This window comes from Pelodiscus sinensis, chromosome 8 (genome assembly GCF_049634645.1).
Source record: "Pelodiscus sinensis isolate JC-2024 chromosome 8, ASM4963464v1, whole genome shotgun sequence".
NCBI lineage: Eukaryota > Metazoa > Chordata > Testudines > Trionychidae > Pelodiscus > Pelodiscus sinensis.
Window position 1 is genome coordinate 55741670 of NC_134718.1, and position 25385 is coordinate 55767054.

At 42.1% G+C, this 25385-nt stretch overlaps 1 protein-coding gene across 2 annotated transcripts; it reads right to left on the bottom strand.

Moving 5' to 3' along the window:
* Positions 1-2348: 2348 nt before the first annotated feature.
* BUB3 (BUB3 mitotic checkpoint protein) lies at positions 2349-23835 on the bottom strand. 2 transcript variants are annotated; one of them, XM_075935317.1, is made up of 8 exons: positions 23680-23835; positions 19303-19497; positions 17012-17081; positions 15258-15409; positions 9410-9568; positions 6861-7038; positions 6268-6484; positions 2349-2693 (listed from the first exon to the last, which is right to left on the bottom strand). In XM_075935317.1, the coding sequence occupies exons 2-8, from the start codon at positions 19495-19497 to the stop codon at positions 2684-2686; spliced, it is 981 nt and encodes a 326-aa protein (XP_075791432.1). In that variant the 5' UTR covers positions 23680-23835; the 3' UTR covers positions 2349-2683. The 2 variants fall into 2 exon arrangements, with proteins under 2 accessions (XP_075791432.1, XP_075791433.1); XM_075935318.1 differs by lacking the exon at positions 2349-2693 and having other exon boundaries at positions 6264-6484.
* Between the last annotated feature and the right edge of the window lie 1550 nt (positions 23836-25385).

Consider the following 25385-nt stretch of genomic DNA (forward strand, 5'->3'; position numbering starts at 1 on the left):
TGCTGCCACTAGCACTTTAATTATAAGTTGTATTTTTAGTATTTTTCATTAAATAGGAAGTTTAATACCAAAACATTTCAATTATTTAAATAGCCAGTATCAAAACTCACTGCTTTCTGTAAAGTAAAAGTACAGTGTTTCATCTTTGCCATACAGAAATCTCTACTCACTAGTTAGCTTACTAGAGATTTTCCTTTAAAAAGTTGCAAGAATCAAAAGCAAAACTAGCATAGAAAGTATTCAGACATATTTCAGTAGATTAAACATCTGAACTTCTGCTATAGGTAAGTAACTTTAAGGATGGCATGCAGATAGGAACACAGAATTTGGAGTTACCCAAAGTCCTGAGTGGCAAATTAGCCATTGTAAATGTCACCAAGTTTAAAAAAAAAAAAAAAAAAAAAAAAGAGAGCTATTTTAATGAGGGAAAAAATCTGATTTATCAAAATGGCACTTCAATATTAATTTTCGTGTGCGCACTATTTTTGCTTGCTTCACTGTCTAAACTAAATTTTTAACCACATTTTATTACTATTAGTCTGCATTGCCAAATAAGCTATGTGGAATTAACAATTATTCTATTCTAGCTTGGACATGATCAGCAATTATTCTATGTCCACTGCAGGTCTCTTGAGCTATGTCTACACTACAGAGTTTTTTCAGAAAAATGACCATTTTTCCAAAAAAACCTTCACTTACATCCACACTGCAATCGTGTTCTTTCGAAAAAAATCAAAAGAACAAAGGGGGTTTTCCAACACCAGTAAACGTCTTTCTGCGAGGAATAAGCCTTTTTCCAAAAGAGCTCTTTCAGAAAGTCATGTGTGGACAGGGAAAAGGGAGTTCTTTTGAAAGAAGAGGAAAGAGGAAAAAGCACAGGTGCCCTGGTGGCCACTCCACCCATAGTAATCACAGCTTAAATGCAAGATAGCGTCCACACTGAATGGACGCTATCTTTTGAAAAAGCAGATCGCTTTTTCGATACACTTTGGCAGCGTGGACACTCTCTTTCAGAAGAAGATTTTTCGAAGATCTCTTCCAGAAAATAATCTTCTGAAAGAAGCCTGCAGTTTAGACGTAGCCTTGTACATTCAAAGTATTTGGCATTAGCCATTGTTAAAGACAGAATATTTGGTCTGGGTGAACAGATAGTCTGATCTAATATTGCCATTGTTTTGTGACTATATAGACTAAAGAATCCTGTCACTGATTAAACTGAAAGAGGTTAGCTAAACCTTCCTGACACTTGAGTATTCAGAGCTAGAAAAAGATATTTCTCTAAGTCAAAATATGATCTGGAAGATAAATATGCAAACTAGAGATGCGAAGGTGTATTCGAGTACCGGTAAGTCTGAGCTCATCAGTTAACCCTCTCAGTTACACGCATCAACCACCCCTGCTGCCTCTGCATCAGAGGCAGTGGGGGGCAGGAGGTAAGCGTCAGCGCATGTGGGAGCTGGCTTCCCACGTGTACCAGCTCCCACTGACCCAACTGTGGAGGGGCAGGTGGGGGTCTGTATGTGCAGGGAGCCAGTTTTTAAACCTGCTGTCACGGAGCCGCCTGCCCTCCCGCTCTAGCACCTGCATCCCACTGAAGCAGCAGTGCAGGAGAGACAGGCAAGTGCTCCCGTGGAGCCACCTTCCCCCCTGAGCTGCTGCCTCTCATTCAGAGGCAGCAGCACGAGGCGTGGGTGAGAATGGGAGAAAAGCTGGCTCCCTGCAAGCACTGGCTTCCGCCTCCCACCACATGTAAACATGTATCCCTGAGCAGAAAAGGGCTCTCTTTGGAAGAGCTGCATTTTCATTCTTGTAAGTTTCCTTTCTCTGTGTTTCTTGTGCTGTTCTGGGTGCTTTCGGGGGGGGGGGGGGGGTGTCGTCTTGGTGCCCTGCAACCAAGAGCAGGACACACTGCTATAACAAAAGCCACAGTACGAGGCCTCGCCAACATCCCTTTCTCCACCCTCAACTATGCGAAAGCATAACCGATTTCAGGTTTTTCTGTGAACCTGAAGAAACTGAAGCACTATCCGAAGTTCATGTACTTCAGATAACTTTTGCTTTTCTTCAAATGTGAAACTTTCTGCACTAGTCATTAAGTTGTCACTACAGTCTAGCCTAACTTATACATTATAACTTTCCAAGCATTGTAAGAACAATGACTGAATATACAACATTCCCAAGAGGTATGTAGCCCCATTTTATTTGATGTGGCGGGTGGGGGTGGGGGTTAACGGTGATTTGTCACAGCTCATGCCCTAACAATTCACGTCCAATGAGCTATTCTGAAAATGACACTGCTTCAAGGCTTTTCAGAGAATATGAAAATTACTACCCAGTTCATTTACAGATAAGGTTTTTGAAAGAGATTTATTGAGCAATTCAGAGATCACTAGAGGTTCCCAGAGTTAAAAATATTACAAAATGCGATAAGTTTGCTTTACAGGAAAGAACTAATTTACATTTCAGATTGTGGTTGAAGGAAACATTGATTCATTGACATTCTAAATAACATCAATAGAGTATAGCATAGTGAAGTACACAAATACACAAGGTTTTTTAATAAAAAAACAATAGCACTACAAAAACTTGTTTTTCCCAAAGTTATCCTTTATCACCATTTCAGGTTAGGAGCAGGTAAGCAAGGTTTTCATAAAGAAAAGAGATGAAACTTTTTGTAAGAATCTTAAGTAGACCTGAAATAAAGGAAATATGTTTTAACAAATGACCTTTAAAATTTTAAAGCATTCATATCTTCAACTAAAATTTCTATACAAAATAAAAATTGTATTAATCCAAAACAGCACAGACAGGACAGCCATTTTACTACTAGCTATTTTAACTACCAAAAATATGTAGTTAATTGTCAGCAAGTCAAAAAACTCCCAAATATCTTTTGTTTAAAAGACATTATTCTGCATTAACCTGAAAAAAGAAAAACACATTAACCTGAAAAAAGAAAAAAAAGTAACAAAAAGCACTAACTAAAGCTATTAGGCAGAGAAGTAGGAAAAGTGCTTTAGGTTAGGAGCAAATATTGATATGACATTCACACTACATTATTCTGTACTAAAAATTCATTCTTAGTCACCAGATAGCTGTTCTAAGTTTGGCACAAGCAACTTATAAATGTCAGAAAAGCATATAAACCTTGTTAATGTTTTCAGAAATTCATTTAAAGATAGAAACAGGTCCAAATAGATGCCTGTCTAAATGCATTGCAATTACGTTACAATTATTTTCCAAATACACAGATATGCTCTGTCTTTTCTCAGCTCATTACTGACTCAAACAATTTGCCCTTCTGGGATCAATTGTTTACTAATAAATAATTGTTTGCAGCCACAAAATGATATTAAGGAGTATTCTGATTAGTTTTCCTTCTACAGCCTAATAAGATTCAAAACTAGCTGATTCCCATGAGTCTAACCTTAACCTCACTGAGTTTAACAGCCCAGGAAACGATGAACCATCTGTTTCAGAAAATAATGGAGGGCCAAGAGGAAATATTGTTTAATTGTAGATTAACCTCCTCATTAGGCAAAATGAAGCATCTACAGAATTAGCAACCACAGCCACCAATGGAGAGAAATAGCTGAAAAGAGCTCCAACCACTGCAAGCCTCGAAATTTTCGTTTCACCTTACAGTTATGTAGTTTAAAAAAAAAAAAAAAAAGAGGCTACCATAAGCAGTGTTATCTTCCATCCAACAAAAGACCTATAGACTATGTAACATCAGTAGGCAAAAGACTGTTGAATGCTCCTGCCAAACCCATGAAGTGAGGACATGTACAAACCCTCCTGCTATTACAGTTTGAACTTTGGGAGAAGAGAATAAACATTCTTGACTAGAAAGAAAACATTCTTGATTATGCTGCTTGGAATTTGGAGAAGGCATAAGGAAGGGATCCCCAAGCTGCTTAGCCCTAAATGATACACAGAATTTGCATATTAAAGCAGCTTTGATCACTTTTTGGAACCTAAGACTAATTTGTACATCTTTTACCTGTTTTAACCATGTACATTGCTGATTTCTTTTTTCTTAGTTAATAAATCCTTAGTTTATTATAGGACTGGTTACAATCTGTCTTTGGTGAGAGGTCTAAGGTACAACTAAAATAAAGTAACTGGTTCTCTGGGACTGAAAGTAACCTGAATATTATTGTGATTTTTGGTATTAAAAAAACATTTCACACAAGCTGGCTTGACTGGGTGACAAGGTAAGAATCTGGGGTGCCCCAGAGTAGTCTGTAACTCCACACTGTGGTGGTTATCGTACTTGAGGATTTCCCAATTGATATTTGGTTGGTGAAATCTAAGTATGGAACAGATAACTGGTCTGGGGTTTGTGCACTGCTTGACAAACTGCCCTAAGGTAGGCACCCAGATTTATGAGCCACTCCAGACACTCTGATGGTTATTCTAGTGTTCTACCACCAGCAGTGTAATTAAATAACCATAGAATTATGTTTTAAAACTAGCTCATCATCACATGACAACCGATGCAGCAGTGCATTGAAAAAGAACAATGTCAGAGAATCTGCTCCAGAGTGAGATGCAATATTGGTTGAACCTTAAGAGTATGTGTTTTATTACAATTAAAAGGTCCAAAACTCTGGGGAGCGGCTCCCCCCAAATAAGTAGAATAGTTATTTCCAAACCCAAATGCTTAAAACATAAATAGAGAGTTCAAGATTTAGAAAAGCAAAGTCTAGTGAGCAGTAACAAACCCTGTCAAGCTTTATAATATCCAGATTGTTAATCCTGTGCATTGAACCCAGTGCCAGATCACGTAAAATACAGAGGTTATTCCATATACAATTCTGATGATGTATTATGATGTCAGTTTTTCCATTCAGCGTTCTTTCACATGGGAATTAAAAGCTCATTCTGTCTGGCACCAAAAACATTGTTTTCCCTTATCCAGATATGGTGGCACAGTCTTGGTTGTCAAAGGGCTAAATATTCCAAATATAGAGATTACCGTATTTTCCAGCGTATAGGGCGACTGGGCGTATAAGACGACCCCCTATCTTTTTAATTAAAAGATAGGGTTTCATCTTATACCCCAGCGCCCCTCCGCCTTCTTTGCTCCCGGTGTCCCTGGTCTGCTGGAGATGGTCCCCAGCAGACCAGAGGCACCGGGAGCAAAGCCGCCAGGAGCGCCTGGGCTGCCCCCCCCCCCCCTCCGCCGGAGCCCCTCCGGGGCTTTGAAAGCCTCGGGGGAAGCCGGCGGCGGGGCATCCCAGGCGCGCATGGGCTGCCCCCCCGCCGGAGCCCCTCCGCGCTGCCGGGCTCCGGAGGGGGGGCAGCCCATGCGCGCCTGGGATGCCCCGCCGCCGGCTTCCCTCGAGGCTTTCAAAGCCGCGGAGGGGCTCCGGCGGGGGGGCAGCCCATGCGCGCCTGGGATGCCCCGCCGCCGGCTTCCCCCGAGGCTTTCAAAGCCGCGGAGGGGCTCCGGCGGGGGGGCAGCCCATGCGCGCCTGGGATGCCCCCCCGCCGGCTTCCCCCGTGGCTTTCAAAGCCGCGGAGGGGCTCCGGCGGGGGGGCAGCCCATGCGCGCCTGGGATGCCCCCCCGCTGGCTTCCCCCGTGGCTTTCAAAGCCGCGGAGGGGCTCCGGCGGGGGGGCAGCCCATGCGCGCCTGGGATGCCCCCCCGCCGGCTTCCCCCGAAGCTTTCAAAGCCGCGGAGGGGCTCCGGCGGAGGGGCATCCGGCGTACAAGACGACCCCCGATTTTTGGGGGATGTTTTTTAACTTCAGAGGTCGTCTTGTACGCCGGAATATACGGTATTCTCTGAGGTAAGAGGATAGGGACCCCTTTAAATGATTTTATGCTTTTCCTAGAACCCGTTCATTGCATTTGCTTTAAAGGGGAAATGTTAGATGTACTATCGGTGTGTAAAGAAACGATGAATAGTTCAAAGTCTTAAAGATCATTTGTGCAAGGTTTGCTGTTTTTGAATTATTCTTCAGCTTAATTTTGAAGTGAGTTAGCAATAACTCCATAGCTTCAAATAAAGGTGCTTATTCAAAAAGAATTGGAGTTTGACATTCTTCTGTTACAAAACTAGACACAATTTTAGCCATCAGACATCTATCAACCTACGGATATTGAAAGCTTGGGAGAACAAGATAAAATCAACTCCAGCCCTACTGTCAAGCTGCACTATCTAGTAGGCATCAATAATGCTATTCATGGCTTTAGGAAAATTAATAAATCCTGGGATGAATGCTAGAAAAGGTTCAAATACAGGTGAAGCAGACTCACTTGGGTTTTGTTTCTGCATCTGTCACTTGGCGAATGAAGATACCATCTTCAGGATGTTCAATGTCATCCATTTCATACATATATGATGATGCTATTGCAAGGGTGGTTCCATCATTACTGAAGGCAAGCGATGCTATGCTGGTGGGATACCGGTGGAACTGGCATAGTCGTTTCTTGTTAAAGGGATCCCAAATGTTTACAAATCCATCAGAGCCACCTACAAATCGATTTTGGGGAAAAAAAGAGTTAAGATACTGAAACTGGAAGAAAACCAAGCCATTACAACATTTAATGCAACTAGATAATGACAAACATTATAATTAATTATTTTGCAGTTGCCCACAGAGCTATAAAAGCAGTTTTGTAACAAAGAACAGTCCACAATTAATGTGTTAAAGAAATAAACCTGTTAAATTTAGATCCCACTGTACCAAAAGAAAAAATACAAAATCTTGTTTAAAGTATTAAGTATAGTGTATTAAGTGTTCCAATAACAGCAGAAACAAGACACTTAACTGAAGCCTATCAAGAACTAGAAGTATTTAAACATCAATCGTACCAGTAAAATTATACAACATAAGTATCGCCTGTACCTGTAGCAAATGTGTTATGGACATTATGGAAAGAAATGGCATTAACTGGATAAATCTGCTCAATATTATTCTCCTTTAATCTATGACACTTGAATGCATACTTCTTCTTCTGTATTTCAGGACTTGGATCCAAATATTCTACTGCAACACGGCCTTCAATAGAGCTTAAAACATAACCCTACCAAAAAAAAAAATACACCTACTGTCAGAATTATATACAGAAGTTTTGTTAACTATGATTAAATCTAAAATTAAACACAAGAAACGCTTTTTACAAAAATTTATGAATATTTACTTTTATATTTATGGTTCCCTAATCTTCAACTCAAGACCCAGCCATACAATAATAAAAAAGTCACAGGAAAAAAAGGTTTCCTGCAACCTTAAACTGTACCTCATATAAAAGCTTTGAGAGTCTAGAATTGTTCCCCACAGGCCCAAATCACACTTCTGACTTCACACAAGACGTGGTCAGCAAGTTACATTCTTGCACATTTCATATATGGCCACCTGCCCCAAGCATCCCACAACTATCACAGAAGTTCACAGGATGACAGATATTTCCAGTACATTATTACATTAAAAGTAGTTCACATTATAATATTAGCAACTCATTCGACTAAATACATAAAATACATTAGAATATAATAATTTTGGTAGACAACTTGCACTATAAAAAAGCAGCTGCTTCTTTACCTTTGTACTGGCACACAGCAATTTTAAAGAGCTCTTTTTACTGTAACCTGGCCATGAGTTTAATGTACAAGTTTCTCAGAAATAGGAAAATAATGTTTACCAAAAGCAATATTCAAATCCCTGACAACAGTACTGTCTGAAGTATTGTAAATACAGCACCACTACAAGTATCAGAGATGGAACAGATATAGCTTTCTACACACTCTAACTCTAGAATGAATAAAACTAGGCCACCCACTGCATGCCAGCTCTTACTACCTACACCTGAAAAATTTGTTCCAAAATGTTCCATGTTTCCACTACAGGAGCATTGCAGAGGCACCACATTAAACCCTTGGGAAGGGAATGATGGACGGAAAGATGACCTTAATTGTTCTTATTCAATTCACTCTGGTTAATAATGCATGGCCTTCAGAGACTCTAGAACAGTGTTTCTCAACCAGTGGTACAAGTACCCTCAAGAGCACTTGAGAGAAGTCTGGGGGGGGGGGGGTACTTCAACACAACTGAAATTTGGAGAAAACTGAATTTTTGTTTTAAGTTTTACAGTGCTTTATTATTTTTGTACTTTTTACACCCAAAAATTTCACTGCCCACCCAGCTATGATTAAGTTGTTTAAACAAATGTGTTGTAATGGTACAAAAAATTGTGTGTGTCTGAAAACTGTAGGTATTGGGGGTACTTAGTATTTTAAAGGGGTACTTTATAAAAAAAAAGTTGAGAAACACTGCTCTAGAACAGGGGTCTCAAAACTCCTGGCCCACGCATCATCCCTAGTTGGAGTAATTGCTCAATCTTTCCTGGGGGCAGGATACTATCCATTATCATTTCCCAAGTCCTGCCCCTTCCTATCATCACTTTGCTCACTCCCCCCATGTCACCTGTCCCCTAAGGATGCAGTTTTGTCAACCACCAAGGAGCCTGACACAGTGTGACAGCAGAGATAGGACCACATGCACTTCTCTCAGCAGCAGGAACCTTGGGGAAGCAGAGCACATTCAATGGGCGCACCTACTTGTCCGTGGCTCCCGCCACCACAGGAAATGTAGGGGGTCTGACCACTGTTGTGGTGCTAGCCCCTCCCCCCACAATCCCCAAAGCCACGTCTTCGGGGAAAGGGTGCCATGAGGGAAGAGAGCGGGGTAATGGCAGGAAAGTGTGGGACTTGGGATGGTAATGGACAGCTCCCACCCCCCCTTTGGGGCAAGATTGCAAACTTACACTAGCTGGGGATAGACCATGGGCCAGGAGTTTGAGACCCCTGCTCTAGAAGGAGCCCAGCAGAGCAAGGGGTCAAAATAGTAATGGACCAAGTTGTAATTTTTAATTAAATATGTTGCATGATACTACACTTATCTATAGGCCAGGCCACACTACTGTTGCAGAATGAAGCACCTCTTGAGAACCTGATAGTATAGATGCCTAAAAGTTACACAGCAAAAGTAAGTCTTATCTTCTCTCTCTGCCTCTTTTGCTATTGTGAAATGACTTACTTGTCAGTGTTCTGGTGCATTAACTAGCACCTTTTTAGAAAAGGATGCTTAAATGGAGAAGGGGAAGAGAAAGAGAAGAGTGAGAATATCAAAGAAAAAAAGGTTAGGGCTTTTTAAAGCAAACATTTTTAAGCCACACCATTTAAAAAAAGAAAAAAAAAGAACATGGAACAAGCAGCTCAAAATCTGTCATTAATTTTAAAAGATCAACTATGAATTCTTCAAGTTAAATAATTTATAAATTAGTATAAAAACATCAGTCTACTGAGCTAAGTAAGAAATCAACACAAATCCATTTTTTTGCTACAGAAGATTAAGTTATTTGAATCAGGGGTACAGTTACTGTGTGTCATGCATACCTGTTTGTTTGGGAATGCTCTGATGCAACGGGTCTGATACTTCAGACTTGACTCTCTTCTTTGCTGGACATAACCCATGTTCCGCAAATCCCATACTAAAACTCTCCGACCTGCAGTTCCCACAATAAGTCTATCTCCAGACACAGAGAGAGTGTACACCTTTTCAAAAGAAGTTTACACAAATATTACAACACACCACTTCAATTAGCCTGGATATCCACATTTTATCATCAAGTGATGAATTAACCAAAAATCAGTCCAATTAAAAAGCAGATGGACCTCTGCAATTAAGTAAAGCTATACATTTTTTTTCAGCCTGTAGTTTAAATGCTGGATGAATTGCAATAATCTGTAGGAGCATAGCTGAACTGGTAGTGCAAAGCATAAAATTGCAAATACTGCCTCAACTCCAAGCCCGAGTGTATAAATTTAAATGCAACTTTTATATTATAGCATTGAATGCTGTACTGGAATTTAGCTACTATGTACATATCACATTTAAGACTATAATCAATGTTATTCAAATTATCTTATTTCTTATCTCAGTAAGATCCACCCCCAGCAAGTTTGTTATTTCTGCCTTCATCTACTGTTACCCATGTGTAGAGTTTCTGACTGTGACATATGTCAGTCATGACATAATAGAAAATTTCGGACTAAAACAGTAATTTGCAAAAATTATGAATAGCTGAAAGAGAAAAAAGATTATTCAATTTGGAACTTGTCTTTACTCATAATGTGCACAAACCTGCTGACAATATATTGCGTACAGATGTAGTCTCCTCATCTCAAAAAAGCATTAGAAAAGGTTCAGAGAAGGGCAACTAAAATGATATGGGGTTTGGAAGGTCCATATGAGGAGAGATTAAAGAGACTAGGACTTTTCCGCTTGGAAAGGGGGAGACTAAGGGGAAATATGACAGAAGTATATAAAATCATGATGTGGAGAAAGTGAATAAGGAAAAGTTATTTACTTGTTCCCGTAATATAAGAATTAGGGGCCACCAAATGAAATTAATGAGTAGCAGGTTTAAAACAAATAAAAAGAAGTTCTTCTTCACACAGCGCACAGTCAACCTGTGGAACTTCTTGCCTGAGGTGGTTGTGAAGGCTAGGACTATAACAAGGTTTAAAAGAAAACCTCCATGAATTTATCTAGTTAAATCCATCAATGGCTATTAGCCAGGATGGGTAAGGAATGGTGTCCCTAGCCTCTGTTTGTCAAAAGGTGGAGATGGATGGCAGGAGAGATCACTTGATCATTACCTGTTCGGTTCACTCCCTCTGGGGCACTGACCACTGTCGGCAGACAGGATACTAGGCTGGATAGACCTTTGGTCTGACCCAGTATGGCCATTCTTATGTTCTTGTAATATTAACCCTGTAGACTATTTACACAGTACTCTACCAAATATTTTTCTTTTTTTAAAAAAATGCTCTCAGACATGAGCTTTGTTAATCAAAAGATAGTATCATTAAGGGGTATGCTGTCAAGAAAAATAATATTAAAACCTGTTTTCAGAGAGACTGAGCAACCACAATTCTAAATGAAGTCAGAGAAAAGCTAGTTGGCACATCTGAATTTTAAAAAAAAAAAAATCTGTCCATAAAATACAATGCTACTCTGATAAATGACATTATGAATGCATCTACACTGCACCCATAGCTTGAAATAAGCTACACAATTTAAGCTACGCAAATTGCGTAGCTCATTTCAAGTGCATTTCAAAATAGCTTATTTTGTAATTTGGCGCTGTCTATCCAGAACCAAATTTCAAAATAAACCACTATTCCGAAATGTCCCCCACTCTTCATGGAAAGAGGCTTACAGGGATTTCAGAATAGTGCATCTGTTATCTCGAAAGATATTTTGAAATACGGGTGTGCTGTCAAGACACAGAATAGCTATTTCGGGATACCAGAAGTATCACAAAATAACACCGCAGTGTAGACGTATCCTATGAGGGCTCATGTTTATTGTTTTCTCAATAACTTTAGAACAGAAACTTTTAAGTTTGCAAGAGACTGGGTTTCTAACTATCACATGTGTACAATCAATCTGGGATCTGAAAGAAAAAATAAAATCAGGTTTGGTTTCTTTTGTCTCCCATCACCAATAAAGATTCTGCAATCAGAATTCAATTAAGCATTCTGACGAAGCATAGCTAGGACAAAATCCGGCTATACCACAGCTGTGTGATGACACTGGAATATTAACAAGAGGCAAGGAGTAAAACCAACTTTTGCTAAAGCAAGTTAACATGGGCTAAATATATAACATTCTAACATGCTGTCAGGATCTCATTAGAACTGAAAAAATATACCACTTATGATGCTGAATTTTGACATCTAGTTTTGCTATACAGATAGAAAAGTCAACTTCATTTTCTGATTTCATGTACCATTCGAGATGCTATTGAATTTTGCCTAACACCGTAAGGAATTTTGATAACACTGTATGTCAGCGCTTTGTAAAAGTTTGTACAAAACCACCTTTGATCCTAAACTACCTGACATGGTCTTCTATGTACTATACTACCTACAGTCAGGCATGCTGTCTTGCTAGTTAGCTAGTTTCTAAAACCATGCTTGAATAATTGAAGTCTGTCCTTGCTTTTCAGTGAGTTGACACTCTAATGTTCAGTCTACCTACAATCTGTCAGAAATTTCTAAAGAAAAATTAAATTGCCCAATCACATTTGCCTTTTGTCTATGAAAGGGGCCAGAAAATTAGGAGCCAGGACAAGCATTTTAACAAAATTCAGTTTTAAACATGGATTAAATACGTCCCAACAGTTTTATAGACCAGTCAAGAAACTACTCCACTTCAAATTGTATAATGAAAAGAATAGTCTACTTTTATATGACAGTCAAAAGGAGTTATATATTTTAGATAAATGATCACTTGTGACTACTACATAAAATGTGATGCAGGTATAAACAGACATTCACACAAACAATATAAATTTTCACATACATAGGAACAATCACATTAAGAAGATTAAACATCCTAAATCTTCTTTACAAACTGGTGTCATACCTGTATAATAAGCATTCTTACAACACCTCACAATCATAAATCAAATACAACCACTGTCATGCAGTTGACTAGATGTACACATTTATCAAAGACAGTATTAAAAAGCGACATAATGAATCTTGCTGAACCAATAAGCAGCTTGACTCAGGGTGCCTGTCCATTATACAATATTCTTGTCAGCAATTTATCATAGTTCTTTATATACTATGTATATATATAAAAAACTAGAAATATTGCAATTATTTTATTCAGAATAAAGTGCTTACCAGAAATATTCAGCTGTGTTGTGGCAAAAATAGCAGCTATTTAGATGCAACATAGAACATAATGATAGCTCTAACATGTATAGTCTAAAAGAAAAGGTTGAATTCAATAGTAATGCAAAACCATAAAGTGTTCTTTAAAATAGCTAGCATCTAGTTATAAACATGGTATAATAATAAACAGAAAAGGGACAACAGCAGATGTTCTGTGCTAATGCTGAAATTCAATTTAGCACAAAAATTATTTAAATGATTTAGTCCCAACTTTCACACAAAGTAATTTTTTTCATATTACTAATTTCTCCCACCATCTAATTTTCCACACATTATAAAACTACCACAGAATTCAAAACTATTGGGGCCTTTGGATCTCTAAAAACTCCCAGAATGCAGAGGTGTAGCAGATCGCTACTGAGGCAGAGAGGTGGAATTGTTTGGGAAAGAGCGTACAACACATCCTTCAATACATCTCACCAAAGCCAGTATTATCAGTCCTATTCCATAAGCTGTACGTTTTCTACATTTGTCTCAACGTACAAGAATTTGATTTGTTTACCTAAGACTATGAAAGAAGTATTGAAAAAAGTAGAGATGTAAAAATGTGGCTAAAAATGTAACCGTGCAACTGCTAAGAGTCAGAACACTCACACATGCTGCAGAGCCCACAGAGAAGCCTCCCTGAGAGGCGGCTTCACTGCAGGCTCTGTACTCGGCTCCCAGGAAGCCAGCAGGTACCATGCGGGGATGGAGGGGGAGGGGGATAGAGGTTGGGGGGCAGGTAGCCCTCAATAGATGGGGCAACTCCGGCAGGCTCCACGGGGCTGGAGCACCTCTCTGCCCAGGGCGGGCAGGGATCTGCCCCAGCCTCTACCAATTAACAGAAATCGGTAAGCCTCACCCATTAAGAGAGGGCAACTCAATACGGAACCTGTGGGCAGTATGCGGCCCACAGCCTGTTTGTTTGCGGCCCGCAGTGCGGTTTGGGTTTACGCAGGGCTCAACATGCAGCTCGTGGGTGGGACTTTTGAACATGGCCTCCACTGAGAACAGACTCCATAATGGCAAGTCAATATAATGGTCTTCTGTTGATATGCGTTTTGGTAGTTCAATTCCTGGACTGCCATTGCTCATTAAAAGTACTGCATATGGGTTAAAATCGGGTAAATATTGAATTTTATTAATATCAGCAGAACTGACTTAAATGGGGCCTGCGTGTTGTTTAGTTTTGCCTTAAACTTTGTATTCATGCCCGTCAATGTGAAGGAAACTATTTGCATATATATTTGCATGTACTTGCAAACACATATAAGTTGCAGCCCTCAGTATCTGCAGTGAGTATCATTGTGGCCCCCAAGGCTTCCAAAGTTGAGTAGCCCTGCATTAAGGTAAACTTTTACATCCCTAAGAAAAAATTCTGGAATCCTTAAACTAAGGATTTCCATAATAATCTTCACAGACTAGCTATTGACTGATACTATCTACACAACACTATACACCAATGGTCCCCAACCATTTGGAGCTCCCGGGTGCCAAAGGGTGGGATCACTCGCACGCCCAGGGGCGGGGCCGCGCATACGCCACACCCCCATGAGCCACCCCCATGAGCCACGTGCCTGGGGCCAGCAACCCCATGTGCCGCAGGGCCTCCCATTCGCTGCAAGCCTGGGGCCGGCGCCCTCCGGAGCCGCGCGCCCAGGGCCAGAACCCCCATAGCCGTGTGCCTGAGGGAGGGACGGCCAATTTGACACGTTCCTGGAGCCAGGGTGGCCAATTCGCCACACGCCCAGGACCGGCGCTCCCCATGTGCCGCGCACCCAGGGCGCAGGCAGCCAATTCGCCCGGGGCCGGCGCTCCCCATGCGCCATGGGCTGTAGCCGCGTATGCACAGCGCACCTGGGGCTGACACCGTGCATGCGACACACGCCCGGGGCAGGGTCAGCTCCGAGCACTTGGCGGGTGCACACAAATGCGGGCACCATGGCGCCCGCAGGCACCATGTTGGGGACCACTGCAATACACCAAAATATGTTTCCACTTAGTCCTGGACTGTACTACAAAATTACTTCAATAAGAATAATTGTACAGTACCTGAGTGACTTAGTTATTCTGACCTAAGCACTGTCGACAGCAGTATGACTGTGGCGGAGCTTCTCCCACCACACAGCTATCACCTCGGGTGGAGGTGGAATTATTAACCCGAAGGGAAAGCTCTCTCCCATCATCTTAAAACATCTTCATTGCAGTTACTGTAAATCTGTAGTGTAGACTTGCCCTTAGTGGTTATTTCTCATTAGTCGCATAATACACAAGTTTCAGATCCTATAACAGCAATAGTGTTAAGGTAGGACATTTCCTATGGGCTACGGACTGTGCCGCAAGACATCCTCTCACCCAGTAAACTGACTAAAAGGAAATGCCTTGCATGAAAAATATTAATTCTTAACCAATCACAGGATGCATTATATATATATATATATATACATATAATAGATGAGAGTATACAGTTAATATTAATTTATATAACAGTTACTGTTTAAATACAAACCTTCTCAGGTTGAGAGAAAGTTCCTGCATTGCAAGGAGTTCTGGGATCCCACAATTTGACTGTTTGATCCCAACTTCCAGTCACCATAACATTCACCTCTGGACAATATTCAACACATCTGATAGGAGCATCATGAGCGCCAACTAGGTTTTCTGTAAGAGAATATATGAGATGTAACTGTACTAGTTCCACTAAAATCCACAATTGCTTGAATGAAGGGTGCAGAACAATACTCCAGAAGTAAAAATTGTAATCTGTAATTCACTAATGTGTTGGCATGCTGAGACATCTTTTAAAGAGTGCTTGGTCTTCTGATCTTTGTAATCACTACACTTTAAAAAGCGTTAAATGTAGACTGTCTAGATACTGCCTGAGATTTAAGGGAGCTTAAGGGTATTAGGCAGTCATGTGGAGATTTTCAGAAGCATAAAGGGAAGTTAAGGTGCCCAACTGTGATTGACTCTCAGTGGGAGCTGAGCACCTAAATCTTAGGGTCTTTTGAAAATTTTAGCCATTGACTGTGTATTACAAAAGTTTAATCAGCGTAAATGTGGGACAACCATACTAGCTCATGGCTTGCCACTTGTGAGTAATTAGGCACTCCTAACAAAAGGTGACAATGAAACAGCCATAATTCATTTCACATCTACCTATCAGATAATACAGAAAAACAGTATGAGGTTTTAAAGTTGTATTGGTACTCTCCCTATAAAACCTGGCTCCTTTGTCATCATAATTTAAATGTCTTTGAACAGAAATGAAAATTCTAACTAGTAAGATTATAGAAACTTCTGTAAAGTTCCTTTAAAAGTCTTCTCAGACATAAGGTCCAAAAATAAAAGACCCTGCATGTGTCCTTCTGGAAAACTGAGAAGGGTACCATCCTCTTCCAGTGTCACTTTGCAACCATGAAAAATAAAATCTTAATCACATTCTTGGAGAAGGACTCAGTATTGTCCATCTTCTTCTAACTCCAGCTAGAGCAGTTGGAAGACAAAGGGAAAATAAACATTTTTCTGACAGGAAAAGGAAAATGGCAAGCTGTTTGACAGTGCTCTGAAGTTTGAATGTTCTCTCACAGAAACCAATTAGTAAGCAGAGTGTTAAGTGAGACAGTAAAGGGGACATGATAAAATTGCATTTATCACAAGTATCAACACTACAGCTAGTATGCATGCATATACTCACTAAATGTATAAACCATTATTTTAGAGTTGAAAATGTAAACATTAGATAAAAGAAAAAATCATGGTTATTGCAGGCAAAGCTAGTATCACAAATCTTAATTCTGGCATTACCTAACTTTTGGGTGCTTGACTTGAAACCTTCATAATGCAGGGTTTTATAGAGTATATAAATTACCACAGTGCACATATTAATGTAATGAGATGAAGCTAGTGGATAAATAACTTTATGCAACTCTTTTGAGACCACAGGGTTCATTTTGCTTAGAGTTGTCTATGGCTAATTAAAGGTTTAATATAGCTACTACCTTCACAAAATGTAATAATATATGAAAGTAAATGGAGCTTCTCCAATTATACCTGTAACTGGTGTCTTAAAACATACACTTCAATACGAAGAGGGTTCATGAATCAAACAGCTTTTATTCTTTAAGCCAATAACCACAATCTAAGAAACCACAGCCATATACTATTTCATTTATTTTCAATTAGTTTATTCTAAAATTCAAACAAACTCCTCTCTGATCTGTTCATTTAAAAATCATCTGTTACAGCATTTAGCCATCTTACCTTGGTCCGTGTTCAAATCATGCATTTTCAACTGCTGATCTAATCCTCCACTCCAGGCATGTGTAGGATCCTGTGAAGAACAAAATTCTGCTTTAACATATGTGTTCACTTTTCTTACCTTAAGTAAGTGGCACAATTTCACACTTAACCTCCTGGGCACATTAAAGTACCTCCTTCCTTGCTGAAGACGGGAATTCATTGTTAGAAGGGGTAGTTGTGAAGGTCCTGAACTTACCACACGGGTAGACTATGGCATCCTTCAGACCTTCTAAAAATCAAGTTGAGAATTGTTTAGAATGAAAGGGTTTTACAAGATTAGGTGGAGGGCTTTCGTTTCTGTAAAATAATATAATTAGATAGAAAACTTTTTTCCCCATTTTTATCTGAATTCATGACACATGCAGACTCTTCAAATGACTGTCAATGAAGGCTAATGGTACTATTAACATATGGTGTGTTCATGTACAAGGGACACCTTCACGACCCAAACAGCCTCTTGTAGTTACATTTAGCTCTTAGGAGGCCTGTTTGTTTCCCCCCCTCAGCGAGATCACTGTCATAGCCTTGTTGAGGAGAAGCCAAAGTCTATTTTACAGAAGTACCTCTCCCTTCAATAAAAGGCATTAAGGTTCTTCCTTCAGAGACCAGATAAAGTCCCAAAACAAACTGTGGAGTGTGGCAGCAGCCCTTCTGCTATAAAGTCACAGGCTTCTCCACTGCCACAACAGTTTTTGCAGTCTTGTTCAAGGTCTCTCCCAGGCCTGCCTATCCGGAGAGATTTTGCCTAGTTCAGGCTCTCTGGAAGCTCCCCTCCTACAGAGTCTCTGTCCTTTCTCATCAGAAACTTCCCCAACTGAGCTCTCAAAAGCCTTTTTTAGGCCCAGGTGCTCCGTAGTTAAATGTCTTCCAGTTACCTGGGCCTGGTCATACTAAATAGTGTTGATAAAAGGCAGCTTTTGATGACAAAATAATGAAGACGTATACACTGCTATGCTCCTCCTACCTGGACAGCTCTCCTTTGGTGACAAAATACAACCAGCTTGATAAGTAGCATACAGCTTTTAGTTGCAAAGTCAGATTAACAAAGCGCTAGCATTCATTACTTCGCCATAACTGGTCTCCACAAGGTATCCCATAGTGCTCACCGTGGCCACTCTGCTCACTGTTTTGAATTCTGCCTCCTGGCATCCAGCTACACCATCATGAACCTCTCCCCTTTCAAAGCCACAGGAAGCTCAGTAAAGAAAGCTCACATAGGATTGTAGCAACAGGTACAAAGAGTAGGAAAGAGACTCCTATGCTGTACAAAGCTGGAAAGGGAGGCAGGGGCTGATGGAGTGTACCCCTCTCCTCACTGATGAGCCAGTTTCTGCTGAGCTGGGGTGGGAAGTTAGAGGGACAACAGCTATCTGTGCACCAGCTTCTCTCTTAGGATTGGTTGCTCCCAGTTGCTTTAAGAATTTAAAGAGACAGCATGCCCTCCTTCTCCCTCTCTCTCACACACACACACACACACACACACACACACTCCACAATACTGTGTCTGTCTTGTGTGCACACACACGCACTCCATACCGCACACTCTCCCACACAAACACACACACTTCTATAGGCTTGTGTTAGACCCAAACTGACACAGCTGAACACTATCAGTGCAGGATCCATGATTTCAGATAGAGATGACTGGGCTGCAGTTTAGGGCAGCTAAAAAACAGCTGCAATCTAGTAGGATACCTATGGAACAATGGGATTGGGAAATCTTCACTTTATGATGTTGCGCCAGTCCCCGTGAGCCATGTCAAACCCTTCTCAAAGCACCCTGCAGCCAGTTGCATGGTAGGATAGCTACCTACAGTAAGCTGCCCTTTGTATCAATGCAAGAGCTGCTACCGCACATGCCATCCACTGACACAAGGGGCATAGTGTGAGTATTCAACAGCAGTTTAATTACAACAGTGGCTATATGTCAATAAATCTCTGTAGTGTACACAAAACTCCTTAGGTAGTCAACTGTCCTAAGGAAGATCAGGGTTGGCTCACGCCCTTCAGTGGAGCCTGTCACAAGAACACCTGGCATCCGAGTCACAAAAAGGGCAAGCCATCTGACAGTACCTTTTAAAGCAAATCTGGGAACCAGAACCACAAAAACAATAGGAACAAATATGGTTTTTTTTTACTTTTTAAAAGCTGACTGCATTTCAAGCAATCACTGTCCACTTTAAGAGATTAAAGTAGTTTCTATGTACCTTTTATATAGAACTAGAATCTAAGAGACAAAATGACACACTTACATAAAATGCACAGTCAAGCACAGCTCCTGAATGTTGATACTTGAGTCTCATGGTGTTAGCAGGTACATCATAGAGACGAACAGAAGTATCCCAAGATGAAACAAGGAGAAACTGAGACGTATTAGGACTAAACTTTACAGATGAGATACCATCTTCGGGCGGTTGGTTTAATTTAAATTCGTTTGATCCAGTCATCTGAATGAAGATTATAGAAAAGTTAGTTGCAATTACAAAAATTAACTGGAGTAAGAAGTAGCAAGTTTGCAGAATAGTCAATACAGCTAAAAGTTCAAAACATCCTTTTGAAAATAGTCCTGTTTATTATTTTATAGCGCCTAAATGTGTGCTAGGCACTACATAGAAATAAAAAAAGAATAGTTCCTGACCCCAAACTGCTTCTCACCCAGAGTCTTGATCATTAAATATGTGCACTGAACTCACTGGTTCAAAAAAGAATTACATAAATTCAGGGAGGTCATGTTGGAGCTATTGGCCAAAATAATCAGGGACACAACCCTATGCTCTGTGTCCCCTTAAACATCCAGCTGCTAGAGGCTGGGACTGGAACACAAGTGGGGATGGGAATGACTAGTTGACTATCCGATAAGAAAATGCTTATCAGATAATCGACATGCTGGTCAACTAGTCGCTCCCCCCACCCTTGCTGCCTATATCAGAAAGAGGCAGCGGGGGGAAGAGGGTGTAGGAGAGGGTGCTTCCAAAGCAGCAGCACTGCATGGAGGAGAGGCCAGACCCCAGGCTCCATGCAGCACTGCCTCCTTGAAATGCTGTGTGCAGCCCAGGACCAGCTGGCAGTCCCCAACTGGCCCAGGCTGCATGTGGCATTTCAAAACAGCAGCACCGCATGGAGCAGAGAGTCAGCTATGGACTCCCCTGCTGACCCCGGGCTCCATTAGTGCTGCCGCTTTGAAACACCGTGTGGAGCCTGACGCCAGGCTCCCTGTGGCACTTTCACCTTTGAAGTGTAGTGTTCACGTCAAAGGTGGAGAAGCCCTTATCAACTAATTGAATAGTCAATGCAAATTGCATCGACTATTCAATTAGCCAATTAATTTAAATTTTACATCCCTAAACACAGGGATGGATCACTCTATAATTGTCAGGTTCTTTTTGTTCCCTCTGAAGTATCTGGCACTGACTATTGTCAGAAGACAGGATACTGGGTTAGACAGACCACTGGCCTGACTCAGTATGGCCTTTCTTACATTCTTATGACATACATAAGTATCTTCCAGATCAGAGATTAAATATTTGATAAGACAGAAGTGGCAATCAATAGGGACTGAATGAGGCAAAAAAACAAGTTTACAGCAACATAACAATCTAAGCAAATGCAAATTATGGATGTGGTTGTAAAGTTTTTGGCGTTCTTTTAGCTTCCCCTCCCCACCACAGTAAGTATTTAAAAAAGAGTAAATATCCTAGACTCACTTATTAAGGGCACTACAGAAGAAGTACATTTTGCAGAAGAACATAAATAATGCATAACAGTAGCATGATGAACCACCAAAAGAAGGGCATGACACAAATGCATAGGAGTTGGCATTAAAAAAGTAACATGAGACAAAGACCAGCATCTTTGATAGAATAGAAGGGCCCAATATCTTGTTGTCTATTAAAGGAAAAGAACCAAAATATCAGTACACAAACTGCTTCAAACACTGGTAGCATTCTCAGAAGCTTCAAGGAAGTTACATTATTTATAAAGCAACACTACTGCTCCAATAAATTCAAAGACCATTTTAACTTGTTGGCGTATTTCCATAGCATAGACAGTCACATAAACAGAGAGACAGTTAGGTAGATAGAAAACAAAGGGGAGGTCAGATAGTCCGATATTGATTTAACTGACAAGAATCAGAGATTCAAGATACAATTGGTGGGTTATGAAGATAATTTCAGCAGTTATATTTGGGTAAACTGAATATGGGATATATAGATATCAGGAAGCCAAGAAAGAAGTCGTTTCAATAACAAAACCAGGTGATTAGGGAATGCGCAATACTTTTATCTGTTGAGGCATAGAGGAATGATTGGATTTTGTGAATGCTTCAGTGAAAATGAAGAAACAGCAAGAAAATGTAATACCTAAACACACATGTATGTACAAAACATTATGATTTCAAATAATGTATTAGAGAATTATCCTTTGCCAGGAGAGGTAGGGGACACTAATAGATATTTCCAGAGGAAGGGACTGATTTGTGTTTAGATTCCTTTGAGGGGGCAAATGGAAGACTGGGAGTTATTTAGTGGAAAAAGGAGAAATTCAGAGTGAGTGCTTATGTACTGTTTGGGAGTAGAAAAGTTCCTGGGGATGGAAAATCATGTTGAGGCTGTTTGAGGAAGGGAGCTTAGGAAGGCTGTTGTAGGTGAAACACTGCACAGCACTGAGAACACCCAGTGGGATCAGAGGGACCGTGTACAGCTCGGCACCTAAGATGCAAATCAGAGACTGTGTGTATCGTCTGGGAGAAACACCCAGCTACATGCCTAGGACGGCATTTGAGGACTGTATATGAAGACTTCCAAGAAGGCGGACGCTAGACAGAGAAGTGAGGAGGGGATACCCAGCTAATGGGATGGGCAGCCTGCCAGCAACTAAGATGCAATTGTGGAGGGAGTCTCCAGAGACTGAAACTGGGAACCAGAAGGCCCATCCGCGATTTCGGGTATGAAAGTAAGCAGGGCTTGACAAATTAGTCAATCTACTTGCCTGGAGCAAGTAGATTTTAAGCCAACACGGCACCGCAGCACAATCAGCACATGTGCAGAGCGGTCTGCGCATGTGCATGCCAAACTGCGCAGCTGGCGAGCATGGCTCGCCGCCGCTTGTCAAGCCCTGGAAGTAAGGATGTTAATTGCAATTATCTGGCTAATGGTGTAGTCAACACAATCTGTATTAACTACACGATTATTCGATAAGGACTCCTCTGCACAGCCACAACAGGGATAGCTCCAGGAGCTGGCTCGAGCTGGGACTGAGCAGTCCTGGCTCCTGCCAGCTCCATGAGCCACCGATGCTGTGACTCTGCATTTTAAATGTAGTAAGAGCCACCAGGCTGCCTATGATAGAAGCAGCAGGGGAGGAGCAGCACCACAGAGATGGTGATCGGGGAACCGACTTTTAAGACGGCTACCCCCAGCACCAGTTACTGTCTCCCCCGCTTGCTTATGCTTATATCGTGTAGTTGACTACTCGCTAACATCCCTATGTGGGAGCAGAGGCTGGAGTTCAAGGGGAAGGGGATGCCCTGCCTGGGACTAGAGATATGGGAGGGGAGGCAGAGACTAAAGAGAAGATACCCAAGACGAGAACCCAAGAGCCATACATCTGGAACAACACTGAGGGGGGGTCTTCTGTGGGAAAAGGCAGGGGACAAGAATGTGAGAGTGTACCTGGAGCATGTATGTGTGAGTGCATGTGTGGAGACTGGGAACTGGATTTGTGGGGCTACCTATAATGGCTGAGGATGGGTGGCACCCAAAATGACACTGGTGATCAAGTGCAGCAGCTGGAATTAAGGGAGCCTGCAGGCAACCCAGGCTCAATTAAGAGGGCAACGGTGTATGGAAATTGATAGAGGCACCCACAACCAGGACTATAGATTTGTGTGGAGTCTCGAAACATGGGAGTAAGCTTGTAACCACCATAGGATAGAGGTTGGGGATATGCAGAGGTTAGGAGGAGACAGAAACAGACCAGGGTCCCTGTGTGGAGGCTTGGATGGCAGAAGGAGCCTTGGAGAAGTTGGGAACCAGGACCTGAGAAGGCCCCCTTGGAGAAGAGGAAGACTGGGGGGGGGGGGGGTGGGAGGAAGGAAGCAAAACCTGACAGGAGACCCTCCAGGGAAGAGGGTCTAGGGCAGTGGGGCCGGTGGAGGGAATCTGGGCGGAAGGGCTTCAGAGGAACCAGGACACGGCAGGGCAAGGCTCCAATGATGTGCTGCAGGGGAGCGAGACAGGGCCCCATGGGCTGCGGGGGCTGCAGAAGGAAAGGGCCCGGAACACGACACGGAAGGGGCCCCGTGAGGAGAGCCTCGGGGGAAGTGGCTCGCTGTGGGGGAAGCCTCGAGGATACAAAGCGGAGGAAGGGAGTCTAAAGGGGCCGGCCCCAAGCTGGGGAACGTCGGGGACCGGAGCTGGGAGCAGACGGGTTCGGGGCCCGGCTTGGACACGCTCCTTGCTCGCCGGGGCGAATCGTTCCCCTGCGGGGGCGATGAAAGGGCTGAGGCGGCCTCCCGAGCCGGCGCGGCGGCGCAACCAGGCTGCCCAATCTAGGCCCCAGGCCCCGCCGCGCCGGCCCCCCAGCTCTCTATTTTGCGCCATTCCCCTGACCCAGACAGCCCGGCCTACCTTGCTGGCTGTGCCGTTTATAGCGCCTCGGGGCCTGCCACCAACCGCCACTGCTCAGCGCGCGCGCGCGTGCCGCGTCCGCCTGCTCCCAACGCAGCCTCGCCCCCACACCGCGCGGGCCCTTCGCATTGGCGGGTTTGAATGACGAAAGCTACCCATCCCGGCATGCCCCGCGTGCAGAGGTGCCACTACAACTCCCAGCATGCAACGCGTTAGCCTACGCCGGCGGCTTTTCCTTGCGAAGACTGCATGTCCCAGTGTGCCACAGGCAAAGCGTACGCAAGTGGAGCCGGTCTCTGGATGGGGCATGGCATGCTGGGACTTGCAGTGTGCGCGTCTCGGCCACTTCTGATGCTAGCGGAGTAGCCGTCTTTGACCAAGGGATTCTCTTTTGCCTAGGTGCTTCTGGGATATAACGAAAACGGATTGTGCTGCTCTGACTGGAGTGGCTGCTGCTCTCCTTTGGGAGCAGGGAAGCTGTTAATAAAAAATAGCTGTGAAAGGTTAAGAACAAGCAGCTAAAGTGGGGATCACACTCCACCCGCGCACAACTCCATGCACTGGTTAGCTGCACCCATGCTCCATTGTTATCAAAGAATCAGGTGTATTCTTCTTGCACCCATCCACCCACGGGGAAGGCATAAGCGGAGAAAGACCCACTCCTCATATTCCAGCTCTTGCTCCTTCTTTGCATCTGTCCTTAAACCACCAATTCCAATAATGCGCCATTCATCCATGGAGGCATTAACTCCATCCATGTAGTAGCTGGATTCCATTAATACGAGTAATTCTCATTTTGTTTGCTTTTTCTATTTACATTTATTTATATTATAATTCGGAGTCTTAGCAAAACCAGTTGCATTAAAACTGGACTTGTAGGACTCTCTGTTTTCCTTTTCTTCTTCCTTTGAAAACAAGTGCGTCAGCTGAAAACGCATCTTCCTTCATTTTTCTCTTCTTCTCTACTGTTACTTAGGTCTCTAAAGAGAGATTATTCAACTCTTTAAAAACTTTGTGGGACACGCTTTGCACGATAGTCACTCCTCTAAATGGAGTAATATTATTCCATTTGTTCTCTTCATGTCACTGATCTAGCTTTACCATGCCCCTGGCAGTTTTAAGCGATTTCGTTTCTCTCCCACTCTCTTTAGTTTATATATATATATATATATATATATATATATATATATATATATATATATATATATATATATAATTGGGTTTTATTCATGAGAAATACAAAGAACAATTAGCCTTTCAGATAAAGGTCAAATTTGATTTAATTGGAAATGAATTAGAAGCGTCTGCTGCTAGCAGTAAGATAGGCGGTTTATATAAAATAGTGCGAGAGAACTGAATCTTACACACAGGTTTCTTGTGTCTTAATACCACAGAGTATCAAAAAGTTTCAAAATAGAAAGGGTGGGGGAGTGACTCTGATTATAACGTTCCTTCAGTCGATCCGGAATTAGTACTGGTTGCCCTCCGGTTCAGTCCTGGGAGGAAGCAGCTTCACCTAGCACCAATGTAAAGAGTGCAAAGCAGCCAAATCCACACCAATGTAGTCTCGCTGCTTCAAATATGTCTGCGTCTGACCAAACTAACAAGGGTAATTATTGATGGACAATAGAAAAGGCGTCCTTTCATTTCTCTAGTTTGGAGGAGTAGATCAAAGGGTTATTTAAAAATGTTGGGAGGGGGGATAT

Bases quoted from the DNA above. Each gene is read 5' to 3' on its own strand.
- BUB3 (XM_075935317.1), bottom strand. From the start codon at position 19,497: ATGACTGGATCAAACGAATTTAAATTAAACCAACCGCCCGAAGATGGT. The intron at 17,082-19,302 runs GTAAGTGTGTCA...TGTTCTTCACAG, and splicing joins TGCTTGACTGTGCATTTTAT to GATCCTACACATGCCTGGAG. The intron at 7,039-9,409 runs GTATGCATGACA...TTTTTTTGGTAG, and splicing joins GAGCATTCCCAAACAAACAG to GGTTATGTTTTAAGCTCTAT.